The sequence below is a fragment of the Panthera pardus genome, unplaced genomic scaffold (genome assembly GCF_024362965.1).
Source record: "Panthera pardus isolate Hobbes unplaced genomic scaffold, ASM2436296v1 HiC_scaffold_20, whole genome shotgun sequence".
In the NCBI taxonomy this organism is placed as follows: Eukaryota; Metazoa; Chordata; class Mammalia; order Carnivora; family Felidae; genus Panthera; species Panthera pardus.
Genome location: NW_026526766.1, coordinates 73,104,914 through 73,126,405, shown reverse-complemented (window position 1 = coordinate 73,126,405; position 21,492 = coordinate 73,104,914). Strand labels below are relative to the sequence as shown.

General features: G+C 45.8%; 2 protein-coding genes across 9 annotated transcripts in view; one reads left to right on the top strand and one right to left on the bottom strand.

Annotated features, from left to right (window-relative positions):
• The window catches only part of CUNH9orf43 (chromosome unknown C9orf43 homolog), a 23,435-nt gene extending 6,963 nt beyond the window's left edge, over positions 1-16,472 (bottom strand). For 3 of the 7 annotated variants that reach the window (XM_019454107.2, XM_019454104.2, XM_019454109.2), the window contains exons 1-11: positions 15,742-16,342; positions 12,052-12,251; positions 11,801-11,951; positions 7,646-7,703; positions 6,662-6,762; positions 4,372-4,429; positions 3,440-3,609; positions 2,385-2,535; positions 1,087-1,177; positions 748-821; positions 458-545 (exon numbers count right to left, since the gene is read on the bottom strand). In XM_019454107.2, coding sequence (XP_019309652.2) covers positions 458-545; positions 748-821; positions 1,087-1,177; positions 2,385-2,535; positions 3,440-3,609; positions 4,372-4,429; positions 6,662-6,762; positions 7,646-7,703; positions 11,801-11,951; positions 12,052-12,202 — 1,093 coding nt within the window. In that variant the 5' untranslated portion in view covers positions 12,203-12,251; positions 15,742-16,342. Of the gene's footprint in view, positions 1-457; positions 546-747; positions 822-1,086; positions 1,178-2,384; positions 2,536-3,439; positions 3,610-4,371; positions 4,430-6,661; positions 6,763-7,645; positions 7,704-11,800; positions 11,952-12,051; positions 12,252-14,229; positions 14,754-15,741 lie in introns of those variants that run through there. The other 4 variants (XM_019454105.2, XM_019454106.2, XM_053908201.1 and 1 more) reach the window with 4 other exon arrangements.
• On the top strand, positions 16,439-21,492 carry POLE3 (DNA polymerase epsilon 3, accessory subunit). Of its 2 annotated transcripts, XM_019454111.2 has the most exons (5): positions 16,439-16,624; positions 16,728-16,813; positions 17,177-17,295; positions 17,564-17,784; positions 19,134-21,492. In XM_019454111.2, exons 1-4 carry the CDS (start codon positions 16,559-16,561, stop codon positions 17,734-17,736), a joined length of 444 nt encoding a protein of 147 aa, XP_019309656.1. In that variant the 5' UTR covers positions 16,439-16,558; the 3' UTR covers positions 17,737-17,784; positions 19,134-21,492. The 2 variants fall into 2 exon arrangements, with proteins under 2 accessions (XP_019309656.1, XP_053764178.1); XM_053908203.1 differs by lacking the exon at positions 19,134-21,492 and having other exon boundaries at positions 16,441-16,624; positions 17,564-19,100.

Sequence of the window (21,492 nt, the reverse complement as noted above, 5' to 3'; positions counted from 1 at the left end):
CTCCTATCAAGATCGGCTACTTGCCTCCTACAGGGGACTAGATAGTATGATCTCAACCCAAGCCTCCAGGAACTAACGTGTAACTGGGAAGTGGCCCTGGATTCTGCTTCTTTAGAACTCTCTGGGGGCTAATCAGGGGCCCTGGCTCTTTCCTGCCTCCTTGCTTGCTCTTCATCCTCAAATCACTCTGTCTTTTCTAAAGACATGAGGAAAGATGCCTCTGACTCATGCTCATGGTCATCTCTCAAATGCCCACATGAAAAAGACACCTGGCCCAGCTTGCTTCCTTAGTAAACGTTTGATGCAAGGATGATGTATGGTAGCCCGGCCAAAACGCTCCAAGAAGAATTCCGAATGCCCGACAAAGGCAGGTCCCAAGATGACGGACAAGTTCAGTTCTTCCTGCCCTCGGCTACGTCCTGAGATTCTGTCCCTCCCAAACCCACATTCTCCTTACCATGGCGTGGGCCATAAACCATGGCACCTGAACGTTTATGCAAAATGTTCGGGCTCCCTGGATCGCTCTTGGGTTTCTTTTTAGCCTCCTGAAACCCACATGAGGAGGAACTGAATTAGGACCTTCGGAAGTGAAGAAAACATTTCAGAAAGAGTCTAAAAGAAGGAAGTCAATATCTGCAACCAGACAGAGAACAGGGAGGTGGACACCTCATACATCCCTTCCTGTTCCAGGCTGCGCCCCTGCCCCAGACCCAGCCAGTCCTAGGGCGCCCCTCACTGCCCCTCTACCTGTCTCTTAGGTGGTGTTTTCACCAGCCTCTGCTGCTGCTGCTGCTTCTGCTGCTGCTGCTGCTGCTTGTGACCTGGTGACCAGAGCACCGGCTCAGTCCTCTTCTCCCTGACAGCTCCCACCCGCCCCTGGGCTGCTTGCTCTGCCCTGCTCCACAATGGCAACAACCCCTTTGTCAGAACCAAGCCATTGGGCGGGGGGATGCGGGGAAGAGGGCTGCTTTCTGAAACTGCAGTTTCCTGAGTTCTACATGTGATCCTGTATGACTCTGGCCACAAACATAACAAAATTGGGACCAAGATCAAGTATAAGCACTGTGGGCTGAGGGGGAACAGTACCTGAGGATCTGACAGCACCAGAAAATCTACCTTCTGTGTTCAGGTTAGAACACAATTTCTTCAAATGTTCAGGATATCTCAATGCTGGTCTCTGGAGAGAAAAAGAAGGAAAAGACGAAAAAGAAGAAAAGGAAGAGAGGAGGAGGAGGAGGAGGAAGTAGAGGAGGAGGAGAAGGAGGAGAAAGAGAAGGAAGAGGAGGAGAAGAAGGAGTCATAGGAGAAGGAGAAGGGGGAGGAGGAGAGGGAGAGAGGGGAGAAGGAGAAGGAGGAAAAGGAGAAGGAGGAAAAGGAGAAGGAGGAGGAGGAGAAGGAGGAGAGGGAGGAGGAGGAGAGGGAGAAGGAGAAGGGGGAGAAGGAGGAGGAGAAGGAGGAGAAGGAGGAGGAGAAGGAGGAGGAGGAGGAGGAGAAGGAGGAGAAAGAGAAGAAGGGGGAGGAAGAGAAGGAGAAGAAGGAGAAGGAGGAAAAGGAGAAGAAGGAGGAGAAGGAGGAGGAGAAGGGGGAGGAGAAGGGGGAGAAGAAAGAGAAGGGAGAAGGAGGAGGGGAGGAGGAGGAGAAGAAGGGGGAGGAGGAGGAGGAGGAGAAGGGGGAGGAGGAGGAGGAGGAGAAGGGGGAGGAGGAGGAGGAGAAGGGGGAGGAGGAGGAGGAGAAGGGGGAGGAGGAGGAGGAGAAGGGGGAGGAGGAGGAGGAGAAGGGGGAGGAGGAGGAGGAGAAGGGGGAGGAGGAGGAGGAGAAGGGGGAGGAGGAGGAGGAGAAGGGGGTGGAGGAGGAGGAGGAGGAGAAGGGGGAGGAGGAGAAGGAGAAGAGGGAGGAGGAGAAAGAGAAGGAAAAGGGGAGGAGGGGAAAGAGGAGGGGAAGGAGGAGATGGAGAAGGAGGAGAAGGGGGAAGGAGGAGCAGAAGGAAGAGGGGAAGGAGGAGGGGCGGGAGGAGAGGAAGGGGAAAAGGAAGAAGAAGAGAAGCTCTACTGAAGTTCTTTCCTTTTCCCAAAATGTATCCCTCAAATGCAGGTACCCATCTAGCCAACGAGCACTTTTGGAGAACCCAGTGCAGGCAACATCATACCAGGAGCTATGGAGAGAGGAAACGGTGCGGAAGTGCAGAAGACACAGAGAATGTTGCTGTCCTCAAGCCCCTCTCCATACATTTGCTTTCACTACATACAGCCCAGCCCTTCTATGGGGCTTGGGTCCAGCATGAAAGGATAGAGAGAAAGAATAGAAAGTCGCCTCCTCCAGCCTTGGAAAGTAATGAGTTGGGATTTGCATCTAGACATCCCTCTCTGAGGCCCCCTGGCTCTTACCTGCAGGGCGAGGCGGTGCACAGATAAAAACATCTTTGCAGAAATGGCACTGTCAGGTCGGCTCTTCTCCAGGGCAAGTTTCTTCTTCATCATGGCCAATTGCGTCTTCATCTCCAGAGAAGGCCTGGTTTTCCCTTCATCAGGCAAAAGGCTGAAGGGGACAGAGACAGCCAGACAGTCAGCGACAGTTCTTCCTGGAGAGTGTGGCTGAGGAAAAAGAGATGAAAAGGGCTACCAATCTGAATACATTTTCCACTTTGGGCCTGAAAAGACCTGTACCAACACGTGTTTTCAGCTCCCTGAGGACAGGCATTCTTACCCCCATTTTGCAAACAAGGGAATGAAATGTAAGATGCGAGTTAAATTACCACAATGCACAAAACCAGGAAGTTTCAAGGCAAAATCCAAAGGTTGTCTCACTCCAAACCACATTTCCCTTCTGCCTCCCACTTACCCATAACTCATCTATAGAAAGAAGAGAGTGGGGGGCGACTGGCTGGCTCAGTCCACAGAGCAGGCAACTCTTGATCTACGGGTCATGAGTTCAAGCCCCACATTGGGCATAGAGCTTACTTGAAACACAAAAAGGGGGGGGCGTCTGGGGGGCTCAATCGGTTAAGCGTCCGACTTCGGCTCAGGTCACGATCTCACGGTTTGTGAGTTCAAGCCCCACATCGGGCTCTGTGCTGACAGCTCAGGGCCTGGAGCTTGATTCAGTTTTTGTCTCCCCCTCTTTCTCTGCCCCTCCCCCACTCACACTCTGTCTCTCTCAAAAGTAAATAAACATTAAAAAAAGTTTTTTTAAGTCAGAAGAGAGTAACAGTTCTCGTGGAGGTTCAAGTGAGAGAATATACATAATGTGCTTATTTATTTAGCACAGGGCCTGGCAAGTGTAAGTACTTGGTAAATGGTGGCACACCGGTAAGTCTAAGAACTCACTGCACAAGTAAGAGGACAGTTTTGTCCCTACTCAGAATAAGCAGGCTACTAGCCCCTTCTCTGCTTCAGAGAAGAGCAGGTGCTCTGGCTCTACCACAGGCTCACAGGACACTCACTTCTTCAACAGATCCTGAGGTAATGGTTCCAAGTCAAATTGGTTCCAGAAAGGTATGGACTCTGAAGTTAGTTGCTCAAAACTGTGTACTGGCAAGGGGGGAGGCACATTCATCCCTGGAGGTCCCAGCTGCGTTTCTGTTTTCTGCTTTCTATAGAGAAAATGGTCTTTCTAGAAAAGCAACAGCGAAGACAAAGCGCTCCTTTCAGAGCCACTCCTTCCCATGAACATCCCAGCCTCCCAGACACAACCCTGGCAAGCCAAACCCCTGGTCTCCAGACCCACTCCAGCAGCACCCTCCTCTGCACTGTGAGGGCCACCACATTTTCGCTCCCTGGCTCCCCATCCTATTGCTGAATTCAGATCATACAGGGACTAGTTGTTTCGTTTTCCCAAAAGGTTATTAATTCATTCACTGAGAAAACTGAACAAGTATTTGTTGGCCAGTGATGTGCCAGGCACGGGGCTGGGGCTGGGGATTCAGCAGTGAACAACAGGGAGCAAGAGATACTCTCCCAGATAGAGGAATCTTCCCGCTCTGTGACTTACTCAGGGTTACAATTACTCATAAGGGGTGGCATGAGAATGAGAAACTCAAGTCCATTATAACCCCTAGTCCACTGAAGTTCTCTTTTTGTCACACTGGGGATTTGTCTTTAATCGGCCAAAAATTCCCCCTGAATACCCAACACTTCCTCCTAATTTCTCTTCAAGATACTCTTCACCCTCCTACAGGGAGGAGGTAGAGAAGAGAGTCTCAGAATAGAAAATGCTTTGGTAATTATTCCTTAAGAGGGGTTTTCTTTTGCAGATTCTGTTCATTTAAAAAGAACGGAGAAAGGGGGAATGTAGATGAAAGGAAAAATGAAATAAAATAACCAAAACTCTGTACAGAGTAATATCATAAAGGTTTGACCAAAACCTCAAACTTACAGCTACACAGTTCATTCTGCCATCCTGGCTGGAGACAATGCACTTCTTCCCAGCTGGTCTTGAAACAAGAAAAACCACAACTTATTCCCAGCCGTCTTAAACAGAAGCACCACGGGTATTTGTGAATGGTGACCATGAAGATTTCCATCCTCTATTCAGTACTCAAAGATGGCTGGCTAGAAGTCCAAAGGGATCAACTACCCAGAAGCTGCTAAAATCAAGACCTAACCTTACATCTAAATTAGGTTCCCTACCATTCTCTCATATGGTCCCGTTATTTGATTTCATAGCATTAATCTAAATGAGTAATTATACACTTAGGTGTGGTGATGCGTGTAAGGTCTGAATCCCCCACCACCACCCTAAGACTGTAGGAGGTCAAGGACCAAAGTCAATTTGGTTTTTCACTGAATTCTCACTGCTCACCATAGAGGAGATACTCAAGTATTTTTTTATACTGTCATCTTCCTCCTCCTTGCCTGGAACATGGATATGATGGCTGGAGCTCTAGCAGTCAACTTAGACCTTAAAAGCCCCCATGAAACACCTTGAGAAAATGAAACCCATGGGCTAAGGATGATGACCAGAGAGCCAAAAGGAGCTCTGGTTTCTGATTACCTCATGGAGTTGACATACCAGCCCTGGCCCACCCACAACTGGGCCTTTTTTTTTTTTTTTACATTAAAGGAAATAAACCCTTAGGGGCTTTTTGTTTACATCACACACACACACACACACACACACACACACACACACACACACTCACATACCCACACACACAAATGCATATATGCAGAATCACTGACAGGAACTTTTTTCTAAATTTTTTTTAATGTTTTTATTTATTTTTGAGACAGAGAGACAGAGCATGAGCAGGGGAGGGGCAGGGAGAGGGGGAGACACAGAATCCAAAGCAGGCTCCAGGCTCTGAGCTGTCAGCACAGAGCCCGACGCAGGGCTCGAACTCACGGACTGTGAGATCATGACCTGAGCCAAAGTCGGCCGCTTAACCGACTGAGCCACCCAAGCGCCCCTCTGATAGGATCATTAACAAAAAAAAAAAAAAAAAAAAAAAAAAAAAAAACAATGAGGGCTCTTGGGTAGCTCAGTTGATTAAGCATCTGACTCTTGATTTCAGCTCAGTCATGATCTCACAGTTCATGAATTCCAGCCTCGCGTCAGTCTGTCAGTTCCAGCCCCGCGTCTGCACTGTGAGTACAGAGCCTACTTAGGATTCTCTCTCTCTCTCTCTCTGTTCACGCTCTGTCTCTCTCTCTCTCTCTCTCTCTCAAAGATAATAAAATAAACCTTAAAAAAATTAATAAATAGGGGCGCCTGGGTGGCTTGGTTGGTTAAGCGTCTGACTTCAGCTCAGGTCACGATCTTGCGGTCCGTGAGTTCGAGCCCCGCGTCGGGCTCTGTGCCGACAGCTCAGAGCCTGGAGCCTGTTTCAGATTCTGTGTCTCCCTCTCTCTGTGACCCTCCCCCATTCATGCTCTGTCTCTCTCTGTCTCAAAAATAAATAAACGTTAAAAAAAAAAAAAAAAATTTAAAAAAAAAAAAAATTAATAAATAAACTTTAAAAAAAAGGAAAGAGAATAAGATCCTTTTGTAGTTCAGGTGCTTCCCTCAAAATTTGTTACAACCTCAGCATAGTACCCATCTGATGTTAAAAAAAAAAAAGAAAAGTAATAAAATGAAATAAGATTCTTAAGTCACACCACATCTAAACAGTCACTTAACAAGGATCTGAAAGCCTCAGCACTCATGAAAGAAAACCCAAACACTGCCTTTCAATGTTATCGGCATTGCCAAGCCTTTGGGCCTTCACCAAATGATCCTTCTGCTTTGCACATAGGTTCTACCCAATATCCACTTTGTGCCACGGAGCCGGGACTTGGGGCTGAGACCAAACATTCACATGCTTCACTGAAAACGTTTCCACTAGCTGGGGACGACTAATAAAAAAAACTGATAGTCAGGAAGCATCTGTTTCTTAGACCCCACAAACACACTGGGCTCTATGTTGCATGCTATTTACGGCCATGATTTGATGTAGAGAAGCCCCCCCCACATGAAACACAAAGTACATTAAATAGAACCCCAGTGGAGCAAGAAGCAAATACAAGAGACCATGACCTTCTTCTCTACGTGGCCTCCTGATACTTGCACTGAGGTGGCTAAAAAGGAGATCACGTAAATGAGGCCTGCACAGGGCAGTGAGGGGTGGCGGGGGGGACTTGCAGAACACAAGAGTTGAAGGCCCCCACGTTCTAGACACAACACTCACCTCGCACGCTTCTCTGGTTGTTCTGGGATCCAGACGACAACCATATTTCTAACATCTTGAGAGTTGGGAACTCGTGTCTCATTCAGATTCAGCACTGAAAGCTAAGAGAAACACGTGAAGCCTGCATATGGCTTGAAGGTAGCAGCTCCTGACGCATTCGGAACTGGCTTAAGAACCGAATTATCAGGCTAACCTAAAGGGGATGGTGGTGCAGATGACAAAAAGACATTTCTCACCCCTAAATCGTCTTTATAATGCTGCCTCACGAAACCAGACACCGGAATGGGTACTCTACACAAGTGAGCATGTTTAAGCGAAGAGTCCCCCTGCCTCCCTGTGACATTAGGGTAGCATTCCCTGAGCACTGACAGCGCAGAACCTGCTTGGGATTCTCTCTCTCCCTCTCTCTCTGCCTCTCCTCTCCTCACACTCAGGTGCATGTGCTTGTGCTCTCCCTCTCTCTCAAAATAAATAAATTTTAAAAAGAGAATAAAATAGAATAGGACAGAAACTATCAAAGAACATCACTCATACTTAGGGTAAGGGTCGTTTTATGCTATTCTGTTGCAAAACGTATTTCTTACTGGAGGTCATAGTTAAAAAAGTTTGACAGTTATCAGAGTAGATGACCTAAAGGCCATTTTGGGTGTGACATTCCAGCATTTTAATTTCCCCGCACTATGAGATGCCAGGGTTTACTTTGTAGCTGAACATGCTCTGTGTAGGACACAGACAGGAAAGTCTTACCTATGCCAAACGGCCACAGATCAATCCCACTTGTGTCTGGGATTTCTGGAAACAGTATAGTATGTAAAGAAAGGCATTAGCACAGAGCCTAGCATATACTAAGGGCCCAATATTAGTTAGTTATCGCTGTCATCATTCAGATTCTAGTCATCCTCAATGTTAAATAACGACAAGTATTTTATCCCCACTAGTAAACAGACAATGCTGAGGGAGTACCTTTTTAATTCTATGATTTACCTTAGGAGACCTGTCAGTATAGTGGGTGAAATCTTTGTCAGGTAGATCCTTCCGAGGCCTAAAAAATAAGAGTTTCCAAACATGACACAGAGACACGAACAACTTACTGGGACGACAGTCGGTGCTATGAGGAAAAGCCTTGTGCTCATCCACAGAACATCTCGGGGCTTAGTACTCACTGAGTGAATGTATGGTCTCCCCATTCCCTTAAGTTGTGCTTGCTTCTTTGTTCTAGAACAGCTCCCAGACACTGCACACCGCAAACACTTCACAACTGTTTGTTGCATCAAACTGAATTCAGAGCCTATGCCTCCCTCTTTCCAGCCACAGAGAGCTATGTCGCCATCAATAAAAGTTGACTGAGTACCTTTGATGTAAACGTTCAAAGCATATTAAATAAGCAAAATGTGGTATTTCTGTACGATGGAATGTTTTTCAGCCTCAATAAGGAATGCAATTCTGACACACGCTCCAACACAGATGAATCTTGAAGCCATTATGCTAAGTGAAATAAATTAGATGCAAAAGGACAAATATCGTATGATTCCACTTATATAAGGTAGCTAGAGTAGGCAAATTCATACAGACAGAAAGTAGAATAGACATTAACAGGAGCTAGAGGGAGGAGGGAGTGGGGAGTTGCTGTTTAATGGGTACGGAGTTCACGTTTGAGATGATAAAAAAAATTCTACACAGCATCAGGGAAATACAAATCAAAACCACAATGAGATACCACCTTACACCTGTCAGAATGGCTCACATTAACAACTCAGGCAACAACAGATGTTGGCGAGGATGTGGAGAAAGAGAATCTCTTTTGCATTGCTGGTGGAAATGCAAACTGGAGCAGCCACTCTGGAAAACAGTATGGAGGTTCCTCAAAAAACTAAAAACAGAACTACCCTACGACCCAGCATTTGCACTACTAGGCATTTATCCACGGGATAGAGGTGTGCTGTTTCAAAGGGACACATGCACCCCCATGTTTATAGCAGCACTAGCAACAATAGCCAGAGTAGGGAAAGAGCCCAAATGTCCATCGATGGATGAATGGATAAAGAAGATGTGGTATGTACATATATAATAGAGTATTCTGGCAACCAAAAAGAATGAAATCTTGCCATTTGCAACTACGTGGACAGAACTGGAGGGTATTATGCTAAGTGAAATTAGTCAGAGAAAGACAAAAATCATATGACTTCACTCATGTGAGGACTTTAAGAGACAGCACAGGGGCGCCTGGGTGGCTTAGTCGGTTGAGTGTCCGACTTCGGCTCAGATCATGATCTTGCGGTCCATGAGTTCGAGCCCCGCATTGGGCTCTGTGCTGACAGCTCAGAGCCTGGAGCCTGTTTCGGATTCTGTCTCTCTCTCTCTCTGACCCTCCCCCATTCATGCTCTGTCTCTCTCTGTCTCAAAAATAAACGTTAAAAAAAAATTTTTTTTTAAAGATTAAAAAAAAGACAAAACAGATGAACATAAGGGAAGGGAAACAAAAATAATATAGAAACAGGGAGGGGGACAAAATATGAGACTCTTAAATATGGAGAACAAACTGAGGGTTACTGGAGGGGTTGTGGAGGGGGGATGGGATAAATGGGTAAGGGGCACTAAGGAATCTACTCCTGAAATCATTGTTGCACTATATGCTAATTTGGATATAAATTAAAAAAAAAAAAAAGTTCTAGAAATGGATTGTAGTGATGGTTGCACAACACTGTGAATGAACTTAATGCTGCTGAACTGTACACTTAAAAACAATTAAAATGGTAAATTTAGTGTAATGCATATTTACCACAAAAACATACTGTCCCCTTACGTTTTCGTATCACTTGCACTATATTTATTTGTTAAAACACATTAAGTGTACGAACGAATAAATATTCCAAGGAAGTATAAGATAAAGACCCAACTCCTGAGCCTAATCTATGTGATGTTGGCCGCTGTTTGTTCTCCAGCTCCCTAGCCTCACCTCTGCCCACCCTCCCATTCCTGCTCTATGTTGCATACACGACGGACCCTTTTCCTCATACCTAAAGAACTTCCTCTTGCCTCCTGGCCTTTGGATATGCTATTTCTGTAGTCCAGAACACTCTTCACGTCCACCTCCCACCTGCAACGCCCCATTTCACCAGACTGTCCAAATTTCAGGGGTAGGCACAGGTACCACCTGCACAGAAGACGGTGCCCTGAGGAACCCTTCCTGTGTGCTTCCACGCACCCAGGGGTGCTGCTCTCGGCACTCTCGGCACACGGAACGGTTCTCCGCCTCCCCGGCTGGGCTGAAAGCCCTTTGGGGGTAAAGACTGTATCTTGCTGGGGGGCTTGGGTGGCTCCGTCAGTTGAGCGTCCAGCTTCGGCTCCGGTCATGATCTCGCGGTTCATGAATTCCAGCCCTGCATCAGCTCACTGGTGTCAGCACAGAGCCTGCTTCAGATCCTCTGTCCCTCTCTCTCTGCCCCTCCTCCCCCTTTCAAAAATAAAAGACTTAAAAAAATACTGAATCTTGTTTACCACTGAATCCCCAGAGCCCAGCAAAGTGGCCCCCACTAAGATACATCTGTGAATTCAATGAGTGACGACATGAGTGACGTCGAGGCCTTTGCCTCCATAGGCCCTGGCTGGGAGAAGCCATCTTCTTCCCGAGGTTCAAGTCCTAGAGAACCAGAAAGTAGTCCTACCCTTTCCCATACGGCATTTGGCCCACCAGAAGCCACCAAAGGTTGCTTACATCAAACAGGAGAAAATGAACCGGTACAAAGACTGCCAGGAGTGCCTTGACTCCAGGCCATAAGGTTTCGAATTTAACAAGTCTTAAGCTCTCCACAGACGTCTGTCCCTTCGCTTCCCCTATCAGCAAGCACTAACTGGGAGCCTAGATTCTGTGGGCGATTCAAAAGGAAACCATTGTTTCTGCCTTCAAGAGCTTACAAATAGTTTCATACCTAAAAATAAAAGACAAGAGAGAGAGTATGTGTGGACACAGTTTTCTGATGACCTGCAGAGGCTGACGAGGTGCTCCCCGTGGTGGCCTGAATTGTGCCCACAAATTCTTATGTTGAATCCTGACCCTCAGTACCCCAGAATTTAAGTCCCTCAGTATTTGGAGAGAGGGTCTTTAAGGAAGTAATTAAGGCAAAGTGAGGTCATATTAGGCCTGTCTACAGGCCCTAATCCAATGACTGGTGCTCTTATTAAGAAAAGGAGGTAGGGGATTAAGAGTACACTTATCATGATAAGCACTGAGTAATGCACAGAATTGTTGAATCAGTATATTGTACACCTGAAACTAACATAATAATAATATTAACTATATTGGAGTTAAAATTAAGCACTTAATTAACAAAGAAGAAAAAGATATTGGGACAAAGACACACAGAAGAAAGATCATGTTAAGACATAGGCTACCTAGGGGCACCTGGGTGGCTCAGCCGGTTAGGTGTCTGACTTCAGCTCAGGTCATGGTCTCGCAGTTTGTGAGTTTGAGCCCTGCGTCGGGCTCTGTGCTGACAGCTCAGAGCCTGAAGCCTGCTTCAGATTCTCTGTCTCCCTCTCTCTCTCTTCCCCTCTCCCCCTCATGCTCTGTCTCTCTCTCAAAAATAAATATTAAAAAAAATTTTTTTTAATAAAAAAAAAAAAAGACATAGGCCACCTACAAGCCAAGGAGAAAGGGTTCAGAAGAAAACAACTCTACCAACACCTTATTCTCGGACTTCTAGCCTCTCGACTGTGAAAAAATATATTTGTGTTGTTTAAGCCACATAGCCTAGGGTATTTTGTTACAGTGACCCTAGCAAACTAATATAACCCTATTTTAACCAAGTCCTACAATAAAAATAAAGCTTTCCTTTTGTTTCCCACTGCCTATTCACCATTTCTCTAACTGAACTAGTGGCCTTTTTATTTTTAAGTTAATTTATTTATTTTTGAGAGAGAGAGAGAGAGAGAGACCACCCGAGCTGGAGAGGGGCAGAGAGAGAGAGAGAGGGAGACACAGAATACGCAGCAAGCTCCAGGCTATGAGCCTGGAGCCACCCAGATGCCCTGAACTGGTGTTTTATTTTTAATTTAGCTTTCTCAGAGTCTATGGATCAAGGAAGTCACTCAGAATTTTGAGATAGGAGGCCCATAAGGGAAGACTCCATGATAATTTACCTGCCTTGAAATTTGGAGTCAAACTTTGAACCTTGACACAATAAAGAGGGAGCTTTGGTGAAGGTAAATCCTGAGAAATGACCATGAGCAAGTCTCTTGGCCCGGAAGCAGGAATCTGAGATGTTTACAATGGTGAGCACTGGGGATTCGTCTAAGAAAAAAGACAAGAAAACATGTAAAATGTCAAAAGGGAGCCAAGCGAAAATAGTTCAAAGATCTTACAAGGAAGAAGCAGGGCTGACTAAATTCACCTTCATTATTCAGAGCTGTTTTGCAGGGAGGGCCCAGGATTCGAGGGTGGCCCCTCTCAACCCAGCGGATCGTTGCCCAGCACTGTGGATGCTGACAAACAGCCAACTTGCAGGTGGTTTCATCCCACTGGCTCTCATCTGGCAAGTCCATAGCTACAACTGGTTTAGGACAAAAGCCAATCGCACAGCTTTCCAGCCCTCTAGAGTAACAACAACCACATAATTAGAGCATATTATACATTAGCCGTGACATCCAGATCTTAATTTGGACTCAAAGCATAAAATATTTCTATTGAACCCATATACATAAGTGATGGTCATAGGATAATTAAGAATTGGGTAACAAGTGGGGCATCTAGGTGGCTCAGTTGGTCAAGCATCCAACTTGGGCTCAGGTCATGATCTCACAGCTTATGAGTTCAAGCCCCACATCAGGCTCTGTGCTGACAGCTCAAAGCCTGGAGCCTGCTTTAGATTCTGTGTCTCCCTCTCTCTCTCTGCCCCTCCCCTGCTTGCACTCTGTCTCTCTCTCTCTCTCTCTCTCTCTCTCAAAAATGAATAAATATTTTTAAAAAATTAGGTAACAAGCAACTCAGCCATTAAAAAGAATAAGGGGCACCTGGGTGGCTCAGTCAGTTACACATCCGACTCTTGATTTCAGCTCAAGTCATGATCTCACGGTTCCTGAGTTCGAGCCCTGCATCAGGCTCTGCACTGACAACACAAAGCCTGCTTAGGATTCTCTTGCTCCTTCTCTCTCTGCCCTTCCCCCACTTGCTCCCCACATTTTTTAAAAATGAATGAAATCTTGCCATTTGTAACAACATGGATGGATCTAGAGACTATAATGATAAGAGAGCTGAAAAAGTCAAAGATAAATACCATCTAATTTCACTTATATATGCAATTTAAGAAACAAAACAAACGGACAAAGAAAAAAAAAGACACAAACCAAAAAAGAGACTCTTCACTGTAGACAACAAACTGATGGTTATCAGAAGGGAGGTGGGGGGTGGGGGAAGGGTGAGATAGGTAAAAGGGACTAAGAGTATATTGTGATGAGCACTGAGAAATGTATACAATTGTTGAATCACCATATTATACACCTGAAACTAATATAACTCTGCATGTTAAGTATTTTAGAATTAACATTTTTTAAAAAGAAGCCTGGCGGGGCACCTGGGTGGCTCGGTCGGTTAGGCGTCCGACTTCGGCTCAGGTCACGATCTTGCGGTCCGTGAGTTCGAGCCCCGCATCAGGCTCTGGGCTGATGGCTCAGAGCCTGGAGCCTGCTTCCGATTCTGTGTCTCCCTCTCTCTCTGCCCCTCCCCTGTTCATGCTCTGTCTCTCTCTCAGTCTCAAAAATAAATAAACGTTAAAAAAAATAAATAAAAAATAAAAAAAATAATAAAAAAAAAATAAAAAGAAGCCTGGCTAACAAGCAAGTATGAAAACGGCTCAGCATGAAATGGAGGGGGCTAGAGTTTTTGGAGCCAACTGACTTCACGTTTCCTACTTGGCCATTTAGTAGCTGAGTGACTTGGCACTTAAGCAATCTGAGCTTCAGGTTCTTTATCTGTAAAATGAGGATAAGCCTATTTCACAGAGTCATTATAAAAATTAGTTAATGGATATGAAAAGATCTGGTGAGGCACCTGGGTAGCTCAGTAGGTTTAGCATCCAGCTTGAGGTCAGGTCATGATCTCACGGTTTGTGAGTTCGAGCCCCACATCGGGCTCTCTGCTGTCAGCAAAGAGCCTGCTTCGGATCCTGTCTCTCTCTCTCTCTCTCTCTCTCTCTCTCTCTCTCTCTCTCTGCCCCCACCCTGCTCACTCTCTTTCTCTCAAAAATAAAAAAATATTAAAAAATAAAAAAATAAAAGGTCTTATAAGGAAGAAGCGAGGCTGACTAAACTCACCTTATTTAGAGCTGTTTTGTATTTAAGAAAAATAAATTTGAAAAAAGCATAGAGTTCAAAATTAAATATTAGCATCCTTTCCTTTTCCCCTTCATTAATCATTAGGGAGAAGATACCACCATCTCCAAAAAGCCTTATCAAATTAGAACTAAGGCAGTCACAGAAGTGCTTGACATGCCTTTAGATGGCTTGAACCTTTGGAAAACATGCTTCATTTTTCAAGATGCTCCAATTCTCAAACAGGCAACGAAAATACCCACCAGAAATGAGTGGGTTTACTCAAACATCAAGACAGTAGGCTTGCAGTCACATCAGAGGCCTCTGGCTTTCCATTTACTGGTTGTATGGTCCTAGGCAAGTGACTTCACCTCCCTCAGCTTGCTTCCTCATATAAAGAGGGGATGGGAAATCTCAAAGTAGAATTGAAGAGCATTATAGGAAATGTACTTTTATGTATCATATACAATAGGGGCTCGATGAGTAGTATCATCTTTCTCTCTCCGGAAATATTTTAGGCAATCACTACCACGTGATCCCTGATAACTTTTCAAAGACAGTATCAATTTCTTCTTCTTTTTATTCAACGCATTTATTGACTGCCAAATATGTGACGGGACCTGTTACAGGCATAGAGAACAGTAATGAACAAAATAAGTCTCTGTTCTGGGGCGCCTGGGTAGCTCAGTGGGTTAAGCTTCCGACTTCGGCTCAGGTCACGATCTCATGGTCTGTGAGTCTGAGCCCCGCGTCGGGCTCTGTGCTGACAGCTCAGAGCCTGGAGCCTGTTTCGGATTCTGTGTCTCCCTCTCTCTCTCTGCTCCTCCCCCGTTCATGCTCTGTCTCTCTCTGTCTCAAAAATAAATAAATGTTAAAAAAAAATTTTTTTTTAATAAAAAAATAAAATAAAATAAACATTAAAAAAAAAATAGCATTTCAAAATAAGTCCCTGTTCTGAAGAGCCTATAAATTAGACCAAAGATAGTGACCTATTGGCATGGGATCACACCTGTCCCATGACTTGTTTTGTCTGGTCTGCACTTTGAGCCATTTTTTTAAAATGGAAATAGTCCACAATGTTCAGATTTCTGGTTCCTCTTAAAGATCAAAATACTTGACAACACGGTGGTCCCAATTCTGACTAGATAGCAATTGGATGGAGCTAAGCGTCTCCTGGTAGCTTTAAACCAGACCTATTGTTCTATCCAGATGGAGAGGTCAGCCACCAAACCCTATAATCTCTAACCAATGCTACTTCCGTTGCCCTTTATCATTGCAGTTGCTCTTGTTTTTCTCATGATAAGGAAGTAGATCTCCACACTCATGTCTCTGTCAAAAGCTGGAAAATTGGGATGCCTGGCTGGCTCAGTCGGTAGAACATGCGACTCTCGATCTCCCATCCTAAGCCTGAGCCCTAGGTTGTTGCCTGTAGCGATTACTCTAAATAAATAAATAAATAAATTAATTAATTAATATATATATTTATATATATATATATTTTTTTAAAGCAGGAACATTAAGGGTGACGTGAGAACATGTTTCAAGGGAAAAAAAAAACATTGGTGCTCAGTGGGAACGAGGACAGTTTCTACGTACATGAAAATGATACAACTTAGAAACCACTGCAAAACCATGGTAATGTGTTTGACCGGGAAAGATGTATGATCCTCAATTCAATGAACTAAAAAATAAATACAATTTTAACAGGGCTTGGTTTTGAATGGAAGGCACTGTCGCGTTATTCTTACACCGGCTGCTTACTGCCCTTTCGTTACCTGACAAGCCCGAACTGAGGTCCGAGGTCTAATGCCCATTTCTATGTCGCCAGCGTTAGGGCTGTACTGGCAAAGAAGTCTGCGTTCAACAATTCTAGGCGACAAACATCCTTAATGCGATTACAAAGTTGGGAGGGGTGAAAAGATTAAAGATGGACATCAGGTCCCGTAGAATCGAAAAAAGATACCCGCTTCGTTCCGCAAAAGGGAAGTGGGAAAGTCTGGCCTCGGAAGGCCGCGCTACCAAAAGCCACGCCAAACTGTCGGGACGCCGTACCGCACTCCGAAAACCGGTCCCCTCAAGAGACCGGGCGGAAGAGGCGGGGCCCCGCCCTCCAGGCCCCGCCTTCCGTTGGAAGAGGAGCCCCGCCCCGTCCGCTCGGTCCTAGCCTCGGTCTCCCACTCTTGCCGCCAGGCAGCGCCGTTGCCAGGCAGCGGCACAGAGCACTGTGGGAAAGGGACGGAAGCTCCAGTGAGCCATACTTGATCCGATGAGAAGGCTCCAGACGTGGTGGCGGTGTGAAGCAGAGAAACGAGCATGGGAAGGGACACGGAGTCCCCGTGGGGTCGGACGGAAGCCCGGGCGGGCCAAAACCGTAGCGGCGTGGAAAGTTCGGATCCTTGGACGACTCGAGGCGGAGGCGGGGCTGGGTGAGGAGGGAGGCTATGGCGCGCGGGGCACTGTGGGACACCGTGTGGGCAACGTGGGGCGGGACGGAAGCCTCTTTGGGTCAGACTGCGGGGACGCGGGAAGTCCGGACGCCGTAGCGGCCTGAAGAAGACGCTTGAGACCGAGGTGCGGGCGCCGGTGGCGGCAATGGCGGAGAGGCCCGAGGACCTAAACCTGCCCAATGCCGTCATCACCAGGATCATCAAGGAGGCGGTGAGCAGCTTCGGCGGGCGGATGGGCCAGGGCCCGGACGAGCGGGCAGCAGAGGAAGCAGGTCCTGGGCCGGCAGCTTTATTCACCCACGTTCTTTTTCCAGCTCCCGGACGGTGTCAACATCTCCAAGGAGGCCCGCAGCGCCATCTCCCGCGCCGCCAGCGTCTTCGTGCTGTACGCCACTTCCTGGTGAGGCAGGCTGAGCTAGCCAGAACCTAGCTGGGCTGAGGCGTAAGGGGGTCGCAGAGACCTGGCCCCCGGAGTTCGCGGCCTGGGGCCCAGACCCCAGTAATCGTGTCCTACCCCCGTGCGGGGAAGTTCAGCCCTCATCCAGTTGTTGCAAGGTCTGAAGCAAACTAAAGCAACAAAATTGCTTTGCTTTAACCCTTTTGTACGGGGAAGGGAGGGACTTAACCACGTTACAAAAAAATGCCTGCATCTGAGATCTAGGCTTTTCCGTACCACCTCTGGTGCCCCTTTTCCACCCACCCCATAGGCGGCAAGAGGGGGTCTGACAGCCCCTGAAACCCTTTTGTCTTTTTTTTTTTTCAGCGCCAACAACTTTGCGATGAAAGGGAAACGCAAGACACTGAATGCCAGTGACGTGCTCTCAGCCATGGAAGAGATGGAGTTCCAGCGGTTCGTTACCCCATTGAAAGAAGCTCTGGAAGGTAATGACCCTCTTCTTTGTTCAGCCAAGTAGATGTTCATCCTGTGTCACCTGCTCACCTGGCCCTGAGTCTTCTCTGCTTGGGTCCCTGTAAGAACAGGAAACAAGTATTGGACGTGACTCAGAATCCATTCCGTTGGCACCACCTCAGATCTGATTTGTATTTTTCCTTCTCTGCCCCAGCTTTTCCAGTTATACAGTGGAGTTAGCTGCTGCTGCAGTCTGCTGGTTCAGCCCTGCCTCCTAACCCCCCACCTTCCTCCTTACAGCCTACAGGCGAGAGCAGAAAGGCAAGAAGGAAGCTTCAGAGCAAAAGAAGAAGGACAAAGACAAAAAAACAGATTCGGAAGAGCAAGACAAGAGCAGGGATGAGGACAACGATGAAGACGAGGACAGGCTGGAAGAAGAAGAGCCGAATGAGGAGGAGGAAGTGGACAACTAACGGGATGGGAAGACTGTGGCACGCTGGAAAGTACCACCCTGACGTGTGGTACGTTTGTGAGAAGCTCTTCCCTGCTGGGCAGAGTAGTCTTAGCCAGAAGAGCCTGAGAAGATCAAAATAAAAACTGACAATTGAATCATCATCAAAACCAGCGCTTCCGTCAGAGCATCTGAGTAGCAGGGTCCTGTGTTGCTAAATCAGTCTGAAGGTGATGACTTTTAGGCGAGAGGGATTCTGGGCGGCTAATGTAATTAGTCGATCTGATCTCTCCTGTTTCCTTACATACGTGGTTAGGCAGTTTTTGATCCCCAGTTCCGTTCTGACCCCCCCCCCCCAAAAAAAGTAATAATAACTTCCATGCTGCCTGCTGTGTTCCAGATCACAGAGGCAGTCAAAGCTCAGGAAAAATTGGGGCTTTGAGCATGGTCAGCCGGTTGTGACTGTACAGGATATGGCAATACTAGCTTATTACAAGTGGTTAGAATGGTTTAGCTTTAGGAAAGTACTAAAAGACTATAGGAGAATAATGAAATCTGTTGTCTCTTCACTTCAAGGTAACATTGAATTTTGATTTCCCCAGACCCACTGGCTTGCAGCCCCTCTATATTGCCTGGTAGGCATATGGCCTGCCGGAGTGGCTGCTCTCTGGCCTCATAAGCTTTTAAAACAGCAGTGTAGAGTGGAGTTAGTCAAGCAAGTGTGCCAATATCTTACTTTTACCAAAACAAACAGAAAAACCCCCCAAAAACAAAATGGGAAAAAAACACAGATGGTTTAGTCTTAGTTGCACCTCACTGCCTGCCACTGTATCGCTTTATCGTCACCTCCTGGAAGGTATAAAATTCCAGGCTTTCTCTTCTTGTAGTCCATTTCCCAAGCTTGTGGCTTTAGTTTTTTCATTCTTCCAATTCCTGACAAGTCCCAAACTTTCTTCTATGCACATTTGGTCCCTCTGTGCTTCTCCCTTCCTGTCTCTCTTCTGCCTCTCTTCTGTTCCCCATTCCACTTTCTCTCTCCCTCCTTTTCTCACATCTGCCAACCCAGAAACTTTGATAACCTGCTTAAAGGGCAGAAATTTGATGGTGCTCAGGAATCTAATCCCCACCCCCAAAAGCCAACCCCTTTAACTGCTTCTAAAGTAACTCTGTTGATCTTATTTTTTTTTCCCTTGACATGTGGTGCCCCAAGCACTTTTTTGTTTGTCTCTAAGTTGAGCGCTTGGAGGTTGACAGGTAGTGAGGTGTATGTAGTTTGACACTGTTAATTTGTTAAACGAATACAGCCAAAAGTTTGTTAACAACTGAGTGAAGACTATTGAGGAAAATTATAATGCTTTGTATAAATAAAGAACATTCTTGTTAAAAGTGGTGACTCCCTTTCATCCTGCTTGTTTATAGTATGCTTTTGGGGAGGACCCACTGATCCTGCCTCAAAGAGTTCTTGACATGTGGACCCGCCCAGATCTTTGTAAACACGGGATCCTGCGTTACCTTGGATGGCCAGCAGATGCTGCTCTTCGACCACAACAAGAGGTTTTCATGGCTCTGCTGGGCAACCTATGGGTATTAGTTGCTCAATGACTCAACATTTGTTGCTCAATGACTCAACATTTATGGAGTCCCTACTATGAGGCTGGTACCGTTCTAAATGCTTTCAAGTATAAACTCTGAAACTCTATCAAGGAGAACTGTTACCTTTGTGATCTCAGCCACAATGCTATATTCTCTAATGTACAGAACTTTTTAAATCATGAATTTATAAATAACATTTCATAAAGGTACAACCCTGTTAGTCACTAGATCTGGTGGTTTTTCCTTTTCCACAAAAGAAACATCCTTTCTTAACTCCCATGAGCACCACTGAGCTAAACTCTCAAGTCCCATCTGGACTCCTGTGGCTTCCTTTGAGCTCAGTTTTTTGCCTCATCTCTGCTTGCCCTAGCTTCTGTGTACTGCTTGCCAAGTGGATCTTCCTGGAACATAGCTGTATTCCAGCCCCTCACTGCGTCCCGTTAAATCCATACTTAAACCTGGAACATAAAACCTGCTTAAGGAGGGATAGCCTTACCATCTATTCCAATCCATTTCTACTTCATTGTGTAAGTCTCCAGTCATTGAATCCCCAAAAGAACTCTCCTTGCACATGGTTTTAGTTAGCACATTTTGACTACCTAAGCCATGTTTCCTGAGAGCGGGAACTATGACTTGAAACTACAGAAGTGGGGCCTAGCGGACTCAGTGGGTAGAATATGTGAGTCTTGACCTCAGGGTAGTGAGTTCAAGCCCCGTGCTGGGTGTAGAGATTACTTAAAAGGACTGGGAGGAATCTGAGGTTATCAACCAGTTTTTTCCAAGCACACCCTAATCATTCCTGTAGGGGTATCCGGATTTTGAAGGTTGCTTACTAGGTTAAGGCAAAAATCTCATCTTTTGTAAGCCACCTCCCTTCATGCCTAGAGATTCTGATCTGGATTTGGAGGGTGAGAAGGTTTTCATCCTTACCTAGGTAAAATCGCATTTGCAGGGACATCTAGCGGGCTCAGTCAGTGGCACATGTGACTCTTGATCTTGGGGTTGTAAGTTCAAGCCCCATATTGGGTGTAGAGATTACTTAAAAAATAAAATAAAATCAGGGTACCTGTGTGACTGGGTCAGTTAAGCCTCTGACTCTTGATATTGACTCAGGTTCCTATCTGGCCCCAGGTGGAGCACCTGCTGAGTGTGGAGACTGCTTGGGACCCTCTCTCTTCCTCTCTGTCCCCATCCCCAGCTCGTTCTCACTGTCTCTCAAAAATAAACTTAAAAATCGTTTAAAAATTACTTTTGCAGCCTAATTGTATTTTTGCTGATGGGAAATGGAGGCTCATCAGAGAGAAGTGACTTGCTTAAGATCTTACCACTAATTTATGAAACCCAGGATCCTGTTCTAGTGGTCCATGGCCTTCTATTTCTCTTTTTTTCTTTAATTAACTTTTTGTTTTAGAACAATTTTAGTTTTCAGAAAAGTTGCAGAGTGCAGAGTTCCCATATGATCATCACCCAACTTTGCCTCATGTTGACATCTTACATAACCATGGTACCTTTGTCAAAACAGAAAAATACCAAATACCAAACTATTCATATTTCACCACTTTTTCCACTAAAGGCCTTTTTTGATCCAGGATCCATTCCAGAATACTACATTGCATTCAATGAACCAATTTTACCTTTCAGTTGAGATGAGACTCACGGAACATAACATGAATCATTTTTAAATGACCAATTCACTGGCATTTAGCACACTCACTGTGTTGTGCAACCACCACTTCTGTCTAGCTCCAAAACGTTTTCATCACCCCAAAATAAAACCCTGCACCTATTAAGCAGTTATTCGCTCATGCTTCCCTCCCTCCAGTCCCCAGCAACCACTAATCTCTTGCTAGCACTTGACAGCACTTAGCACCATGCCTTGTACCTCCCTGGGAAGTACTCACAATAGTAGGTTTTGAGGGGTTTGTGGGGTTTTTTTTATTATTTTTTATTGAAGTATAATATGCCTACTAAATGGTGCAGATAAATGTAAAGTTGGATGAATTTGCACAAACACATCCATGTAACTTGCACTCAGATCAGTAAACAACATGACCGGCACCCTAATAAACCCCTTTGGTCTCCCTTCCAGTCACTCTCCTCCTCAACTGTAATCATTATCCTAACTTCTAACAGCACAAGTGAATTTTGCCTGGTTTGTATTTTATATAAATGAAATCATACAATA